Source organism: Pleuronectes platessa, chromosome 24 (genome assembly GCF_947347685.1).
Source record: "Pleuronectes platessa chromosome 24, fPlePla1.1, whole genome shotgun sequence".
Lineage (NCBI taxonomy): Eukaryota > Metazoa > Chordata > Actinopteri > Pleuronectiformes > Pleuronectidae > Pleuronectes > Pleuronectes platessa.
Window position 1 is genome coordinate 72,465 of NC_070649.1, and position 9,181 is coordinate 81,645.

Sequence of the window (9,181 nt, forward strand, 5' to 3'; positions counted from 1 at the left end):
GTTTGACTGTTGTTCATATTTGACTTTTTTTTAAACTTTTGTTCACATTAAACAGCTGGTTTGTAGGTTGTTCACATTTGATATGTGATATCTGAAGTAATTTTGGTCCAGCAGATCAATTGGTACCATCCCCGAGCTCCTACGACCTTCGGAAGGGGTCAGGTTTATAGGGTTAGGGTTAACCCTAACCCAAATTACTTCAGACGAAACCACTTTCCAAGTCTCTACGACCTTCAGAAAAAAAGTTATTCAAGAATATCTCCTTCTCCAATGTGCTTTCATCCCTAACCCTAACCCAAGAGGGTCGAAACGTAGTCAGGTGGCACGTTACACAGTGACTCGGTCACGTGTTTTTCAGTTTTGGATTTTATTTTGAGTTTGTTTCTTTGAGTTTTGGATTTAATTTCATAAATTTGACCTTTTATATAAAAAATGTCACTCTTGATTAAATATACCTACCTAATAAATAAAACACACTATTATTACTATATTATAAATTATAATTCATAATAGAAAAATAACAAAGGCAATATTACACAGAACTCAGAATGGGTTTTGAACAAAACAATGGAGGATGGACGACAGTTGCAGACGGGAGGCGACAAGGTCGTCCCCGTCAACGCAATTGGGACCAGGGAGCCCCCTGGAGGAAGGACCGTGCACCTTCCGCCGCCTTTAAAAGGAGGCGGATTAATTTCCCCTATCCTAACCGGCCAGTGCCTCCTCCAGGTCCTCGCTACCTGGGTCCTCAGTCCAGAACCTACGCGGCTGTAACCCGCCAGAATAATAACAGGCCGGTTTTTAGGTTTACGGCCCCTGGCGGCAACAGACCGCAAAACAATCAGTCAACACATACCAACTGACCCAGCCTTTGGCAGATTGGTACGAAAACTGCATTCTGTCATTAAACAAGTGCATCACCTGCAGAATGTTGCTGTAAAACCGGGTAAAGCTGAACCCAAAATGATTTCTCGCATGGTAGAAACTTTGACCACAATGATAAAACCAGCGGCACCCACTTCTAACACATTGGATTTGATAATAGGGAATGCCAAGAATTGGGGATACAACACACTTCTCATTCTTGAGCAGCACTACAGAGAGGGACTTGAAGCAAGTATTAAAGACATCTCTGGCGATCTGACCCCTGGTTGGAGAACAGCTTTCCAAGTGGCCACTAAAAGGGCCCGTAAAAACTTATCCAGAATCACACAGGAGGTGATAGATCACGCAGAGGCGCTGCTCACAACTTATGAGAACGTGCAGGCTTTATCCGAGACAGAACAACAGCCTGCACGAGTGACACAACAAACACCGCAACGGACGGAACAAGTGGTGGCAAAGGCCCCAAGACGAAACATCACAAATGACAGTGACGACCAGGACTGACACAGGGACAGACTGGCCAGTGGTCACGGTTGTGCCGGCTGCCCAGCTGTCCCCTAGACAACGGAGGACAAAACGCAGAACGGTCAAACAAAATACATGCGTCATGTCAGAGGATAGCTCAGCATTGGACATTGAAGAGAGTGATAATGACTCTTCAATACCTCCACGTTCAAGACGTAGGACTAGTCCATTGTTGGAGGACTCACCACTTGAGGCCAATGATGGAATAGAAGCAGACATAACTCCAAATCTGATCCCTCTACAGACCTCAGTGCCTAACAAACAAATAGTTAGTAGGGACATACAGGTTTCAGCAATGGTCCACCGACTTCCAACCGGAAGTCCGGTGATGTGTCCCCAGAGAATAGTGATGTGGAAGATCTATTATTAGATCTGACTCCGTCACCCGAACCACAAAGATTCAGGGTGACGAGACACATGATCACTGACAGAAAATGTATGGATTGGGAGTTGACCGTGTCAAAGAAGTGGCTCATCCTGGGGGACTCAAATCTGTCTAGGATACCGGCCTTTTCAATTCCGGACCTACAGATTGAGAGCTACCCAGGGGCCAACTTCCGCCACGCTCAGGCCATTATGGCGAAAGCAACATGCAAAACTGTTGTTGAGAAAGTGGATTTGGCATTTGGACTCAATTGCAGGGGTCAGAAGGCCAAGATGACCTCTGTAAAACAGATGCAGTCTGCATTAAGAATCGCCAAAATGCAATATTCCTTCTCGGAGATTTGGATACCACTGATCAATTTTTCTACAGCTCTGCCGGGTTCAGAGCTAAGCTGCTTACGGACGCTCAACGAACATATCCGTAGGAACATGCCGTACCTCAATAAACTGGAGGACAAATTGTTCTTTACGGAGAATGACCACATCCACTGGACCAAGGCAACCGCAGAGGCGATGTTGGTCCACTGGTCAACCATTTTAAACTTCAAGGCCCCACGAGCCTTTTAAAGGAGGGGGTTAACAGTTCGGCATCTCGTACTTCACGAAATGTGTTAGTATTGGCAAAAGATTTCAGCTTTTCAAAGCCACAATTTCATCTTTTAAACAAAGGCTTGACCTTTATCCCAACGATCGATATAAACAAACATCAGAAAAGACAACTACAAACACATATTCAAAATTACCATAGACAAATAAAGTTGGCCTCATATTTTAAAGAATCACAGCATAAAAAGCTTCTGCCTTACATGGCTCCTTCAGTTTGGACACCACCACCTGACAAGGTTCCACCACAGGTGCATTTTTAATCCAAAAAGACTCTTAAAACACATTTTAAAAGTTACTAACCCATGACCCAACAGGAGGAACATACACCACCTCCAGAGACCACAGATGAGACCTACCCAACACGGGGAACGATCACAGATAAGCCACCCAAAACATACACCAGACGGGTTAGAAGGGAGTCACAGGAAGACTAACCCTAACTCCATGGAAGTTTTCCACCTCTTACCCAGGTGAACCGCACCCATAACAGACCTCCGCAGACACCCCCAAGGACACACAGTCCTAAAACACAGCGGAGATAGAGGAACTCTAACCCCTGTATCACGGAAAGAATCACTCACACGATCGATTTACAACCACTAGTCACACCAGCATCCTCGCAACCCGCAAGAACGGCGATCGACATATCACTACATCCGGAACCACTAGTTCAGGTTCACCAACCCATTGAGGGCCACCACACTCCCCCCGAGGAGAATCTCCGAAGATGAACACGACTTCTCTGTTCATGGGGATGGGTCTTCGTCTTTGGAGGATTTTCCACCATATCAGCAAACTTACCTGGAGGAACCCATGGATAAAGATCAGGTTCAAGGTTTCCCCCAGTGCTTTATAGGCCTGGCGGGCCGCCAGGCTTTTCTGCCCCCCCGCCAGGCTAAGCGTCGCTTGTTTATTTGTAAAAAATATATATATGTTATGCACCACAAACATACCAAAGACAGCATTGCGCTTTTAAATGCATCTGGTGATATGGTTGAAACCGCAATGGCGACATCTTATGGTCAGTATGTGAACACATGAGGTGAGAGGTCAGGTGTATTTTCCATCACCTGAACCTCCAAAACCACGACCTGTCTCTGCCACGCAACAACTTTCACGCGACATGTCACGGAGAAAGGGTCAAAAAACCTTGGACTATTACTTTTTCCCGAGTTGGGGGAGCAATGCAGGAGACGATGAGACCGCTCGTTCACCCCCAGGCCAAGCGGAGAGCATCGCCAGCAAGCCGACCGAGCCGCGGCTCGATGATGAGCCAGAGCTAGTTAGCGCGGATGTTAGCACGTCAGAGCAGCCTGCTGCAAGCCGCGATGGGAAAGATCGAAGTAGCGAATTTAACCTAAACTGTTTAGGTGACCCTAAATTTAGAGGATGGCTCTACAAGACCGAGTATGGTAAGCATGTTTTGTACTATTAAAATATCAACAATATTATGCTCGCTAATTTCATATTGGTTTTCAATTTTGCTATTAAATTCAGCATTAGATACGCTTTGTTTTAGCTGTGGCTTTTTGTGTGTATCGTTCTTAGGTATGTTTTGCCAGGTGTGTCCTAGTCACCGCCAGCGGGCTAGGGTTAGGGTTAGGAGCTTAACCCATTGAAGCTCCTTGTACTACATAACAGGCAAGATGTGCTAAACGCACATATTGGGTCTCTACACCATCGGACAAGCATTGAGATGGCAGCAAGCAAAAGCAAAAATAACAATAAATAATGCAAATATATTACTAATATGAAATATCTATTAGCTTCCACATTTTTCATGTTCTAGGCTTGTCAATCACTGAAGCCTTTGAGCCAGTGATTAACATGGAGCACGACCATTAACACTGGCTGCTAAAACATGAAATTGCCTACCAGTGTTTCCCCTACCATTGTTCAGGCCTGGCGGGCCGCCAGGCCAACGAGCGCCCCCGCCAGGCCAACAACCGGCCAAAAAAAAATAAAAAATAAAATAAAATACTGCGCGCGGGTGTCGCGCGTGCGCAGATGATGCCCCTGACGGTCAATCTGACAGCATTAAGTTAGATAATCATTAGCATGGCACCACCAAAAAAACTTAAAAGGGATGAAGGACAAAAAGATATTTCAAGGTTCTTCCTAAACACGGTGCCAAACGAGAGTACAGGTGGGGAAGAAGGGCGAGTGACAGGTGTGGAGGAACAAGTCGGAGGGGCAGAGGTGAGAGATGTCCGCGAGAGCAACCAACCGAGCGCTAGCAATAGCATCGGTGACCGAGATAGGGGCAGCAAACACCGAAAATCCGGCTGGGACCCAGACTGGCTTAAAAATCCCAAATATAGCCAGTGGCTATACCAGACTCAACATGGTAAGTTACAATTTGTTGTCATTTTTTATTTTTTTATTTAAAGGAAATATATAGCTTACATTAGCCGCGTTTACATGGACACATCTGACCGCATACATTTCTATGCGGAACAGAAAATTATCATGTTTACAATTATCTGTTCGGCATAGATTCTATGCCGAATAGAAGAGTTGGTGTAGTCCGTTTTAATCGCCATGTATGCACTTATTCCGAATAGATTGGGGTTAAATTTAGAGCAGCCGCAGTAGTTCGCCATTGGTCCACTGAGTTCCGTCGGTACTTTTAAGCACACCGAACTTAACCGCTGTCAAGGAAAGTGGATTTATTGCCTGATTCACGTCTTTGTTATCACTCCTTAAAAGTAGTCCGGTAAGCGTGTCCGGTTGCTTAGCGAGGGGACATGGGTGTTTATTAATGACGTGTTCGCGTATCGTAGTGTCCGCGCGCGTCCGAAATAACTGTAAATGAGTAGGCTACTACTAGTACTTTTGCAGGCTGAACGTTAAAATACTTCTTAACTTAGAGAGATGGCATCTGCAGTAGTGCGCAATTGGACCTTCGAGGATTCCTGGTCACTAAATTCGCGTAAGACCACTCTCTCCCACCAGTCTTGGCTGCGGACTCGCATCCAAATTCCTCTTGTTTGCGGCGGAGCTTAGGGTAAATATAAAGATCTGACGAGAAATTGACGTTGCTGCGCTGTGCTGCTCCTTCTTAATTGAAGGAGCAGGCAGAGAAAAGCTCTCTCCTGCTGTGCTTTCATTAAAAGGGCTCAAAAGTCTGGTTCTGGAAGTAAAAACCCTATTCATTTTTCCATTGAGAATTGGATTATTAGCCATAATATCATAACCATCCAAGCTCACCACCAGCTATCTCAATATGTATTGGTGCGTTATGCTCCTGTACATGAAATTAGTTTATATTAAATCAACTTTGTTTTTAGAAAAACACTGTTTATTCTCCGGCAGAAGAACTATACCACGAACCGATCGCGTAAATGCGACGTCTGATTGGTTCAGCCCGCCATTACCATGAACATTTTCAAATGAGGTTTTGAAGGAGAATTATTTTTTTTCGATAAAATTAAAATAAAATAATAATAGACTTTCTGAATTGAAATATTTTTCGTTTACAGGAATGTTCTGTCGCATATGCCGCCAGCATAAGCAGGCTGTAAAGAGAGGATCACCCCAAAGGGTGTTCATTGAGGTCCCCTCTCAGACGTTCAGAAAGGATGTCTTGGATACCCATTTGAGGTCAGAACATCACAGTGCAGCGTTTAAGGCCCACACAACTTTGGTTAAAGGTAAGATTTAATCTAATGATTTGATTTCAGTGAAAGAATTTGACAACTAGACTTTAATCACATTAATGTGAAACTGATGTGTAAGGGCTTATTTTGCTCTTTGTCCAGGTCACTCTGTCACAGCAGCTTTCGAGCCTGTGGTCGTTATTGAGCATGAGGCTGTGGTGGGTGCTTTCAAGTGTCTGTACTGGCTGGTAAAACACGAAATTGCCCACCACACTAACTATCCAGCTCTGCTTGAGCTAGCTGATCTGCTGGGTTGTGACTACTTTGCCAAACTGAAGGTAACTGTATAATATTAACTGGTAAACTGTCAACTGTATTATAATAAGACTTATATAATTTTAATTTTTGTATTTTTCTATATCTCTTTTATTTTCAAAGATAGGGAAATCCACCAACTATAGGTCCCACCGCATGGTTGATGAAATGCTGGAAATACTGGCTGGTGTTATAGAAGCACCAATCCTGCAGGACATTAGAAACTCCCAGGCTGTCGGGATCGAACTGGATGAGAGCACTGATGTTGCTGTGATTAAACAGCTGGATGTACATGTTCGGTAAAAAGATAATGTTTTCTTGTAACAATAATTTAACATAGTTTGAAAAATATATTGCAAGATCAAGCTATGTGTATTTATTTAATTTTAAAACTATTTTATTTTAGATACCTTGATAAAGAGGGAGTTCTTTTTAGCCAGTTTTTGGATTTGGTTCCCCTTCCTGATGGGAAGGCTGACACCATTGTGACTGCCATCCATAAAATCCTTGATCAGAAGGGCATTCCCAAGGACAAAATATTTGGTCTTGGGACGGACGGTGCAGCAGTCATGACAGGTATAAGATTATTGGACTTAAATATATTGTTTTTTTTGCAATTATACCCTCAAATCTTTTTTTCTTTTTAAAAATAGGACGCCATAATGGAGTGGTGAAACAACTCTGCGACACCATGCCATGGCTAGTCGCTGTGCACTGTGCTGCCCATCGTTTGGCTCTGGTCTGCAGAGATGCCTCAGAGAAAACAGCCTACATGAAGACTTTCAGGGACCACCTGCAGCATCTTCACCTGTATTTTTGTAACAGCAGCAACAGGACAGAAGTTTTGAAGGCAGCAGCCACAACACTGGGAATCGCTAATCTGAAAGTTAAGGTAAGACAAACCTTAATTTTTACAAGGAGGAAAGATTACAGAAAACTGTTTCATTGCACCAGATATTTCATAATATTTTCCCTGCAATAATGTATAGGAGGTCAAGGACACACGCTGGCTTTCTCAGCACCAGGCAGTGGCAAACCTGCAGAGAAATCTCCCTGCAGTGCTGACGGCCCTTGCAGAGGAGGTACAACACAATAAGTGCCCTGTGGCAAAAGGACTCTACTCCTTTTGTGCCACTTATCGTTTTGTAGCTGCATTGCACCTTCAGGCTGATGTGCTTCCTCATCTGGCGAGATTGTCAAAGATCTTCCAGAAGGAGGACGTTAATTTCCTCGCTGTGAAAGACCAGGTTAGATTATCCACTGTCCTTGTTATAACTTTTTTTTTAATCCAAACAAATGATTTGATATTTTAAGACTATTTGGTTGTGCAGTTGTCACACTGCATACTAAATGTAACTTTGTTTTTCCCTCAGGTACCAGTCACAATTGCCTCAATCCAAAGGATTAAGGAGGCAGGTCACAACCAACCTCCTGGCTCAGCCCTGGCCAAACTCCACCACGACCTGAATGATCCCAGGGGGCTGGGAATGTTTAATATCAGGGCTGAAGAGGAGAGAGAGAGGAGAGGGCAGCAGTCCTCTGGCAGCAGTGACCAGCAATCATTTTGGGGTCGATTTTGCACTCAGGTATTTATTTTTATATTTATTTATATTAGCTAATTGCAACCTGACAGATACAACTATTTTGTACCACAATTATCATAGGATAACAAGTTTTTTTTTTAACAAACTAGGTGATGGAGCCATATCTGCTGCAACTTGTGGAGCAGTTGAACGGGCGTTTCCAGGAACTCCACATCCTTGGGGCATTTAGTGTGCTGAGCCCACAAGCAGCCAGGAAGCTGGATCAGGATGTGCCTGTGAGCCAACTGAAGACTCTCGCAAAAAAGTTCCACCCAATGGATGAGCAGACACTGCTGGAAGAGTGGTCTTCATTCAGAGAACATCTCACTACTGGCATTCTGAAGGTGAAAGATTTTTTTAAGAGCTAGCTTTGTCCCTTATCAAATTTCATCCTATATTAATGTTCCTTGTCAACTGCTCTATCAAACTATAGGACAAGAACCAGATGGATGTAATGAAGGAGCTGACCTCACAGTACGATGAGCTCAGTCAGCTCTACCCCTGTCTGAGCAAGCTTGCTGCAATTGGGCTCACTATTCCGCTCAGCAGTGTTAACTGTGAGCGAGATTTTTCCACTATGAACAGGGTAACACAACTCATTAATAATTTTAGCAAAGTAATTTCTACCTTTAGTCAAAATTTTAAAATCTAATGAACAAAGACAAAAACAAATCTTCACTTTTGGTAGGTGAAAACTGACCTCAGGAACAGGCTGCAGGGAGAGCACTTGGGGGACTGCCTGAAAATATCCATAAATGGGCCGCCTGTTGGAAACTTCCCTTATCAAGAGGCCATGGAGCAATTCTTCCAAAAGCCAAGAAAGATCAAGTGTAGCAACCAGCCATGCTCACTGTGTTCATAATAAAATAAGTGTATTGTAAATAAAATTAGTGTATTGTAAATAAAATTAGTTTATTGTTAATAACGTGTTTATTGAATCATTATCAACTTGTGATGGCGAAGCAAGTGTTTTATATGGAAATAACCAACAAATACTCTAGCATCCCGTGAAAAATGTATAACAAATCACACTATCAGCTCTTACCACCGGGCCTAAAAAAAATTCTAGGGGAAACACTGCCTACCATACAAATTATGGAGCCTTGCTTGATCTTGCCAAATTACTTGGCTGTCACTACTTCTCCAAACTTCAAATTATTTGAATGTATATTTTGTGGTGTTGACAAAGTTTTCAAAACACTTTAAATGATACTCTTTCTATCTTTTTTTAGATTCACAAAAGAGCCAAATATAGATCCCACAAAATTGTTGATGAGATGTTTG

At 43.3% G+C, this 9,181-nt stretch overlaps 1 protein-coding gene across 1 annotated transcript; it reads left to right on the forward strand.

Moving 5' to 3' along the window:
- The first annotated feature begins 3,523 nt into the window (after nt 1-3,523).
- LOC128431299 (zinc finger protein 862) lies at nt 3,524-8,782 on the forward strand. Its single transcript, XM_053417579.1, has 10 exons — nt 3,524-3,812; nt 6,162-6,337; nt 6,438-6,613; nt 6,721-6,890; nt 6,968-7,206; nt 7,304-7,561; nt 7,688-7,900; nt 8,008-8,241; nt 8,331-8,483; nt 8,586-8,782. The coding sequence occupies exons 1-10, from the start codon at nt 3,524-3,526 to the stop codon at nt 8,757-8,759; spliced, it is 2,082 nt and encodes a 693-aa protein (XP_053273554.1). The 3' UTR covers nt 8,760-8,782.
- The last annotated feature ends 399 nt before the right edge of the window (nt 8,783-9,181 follow it).

Bases quoted from the DNA above. Each gene is read 5' to 3' on its own strand.
- LOC128431299 (XM_053417579.1), top strand. From the start codon at position 3,524: ATGTCACGGAGAAAGGGTCAAAAAACCTTGGACTATTACTTTTTCCCG. The intron at 6,891-6,967 runs GTATAAGATTAT...TTTTAAAAATAG, and splicing joins CGGTGCAGCAGTCATGACAG to GACGCCATAATGGAGTGGTG. The intron at 7,562-7,687 runs GTTAGATTATCC...TTTTTCCCTCAG, and splicing joins TCCTCGCTGTGAAAGACCAG to GTACCAGTCACAATTGCCTC.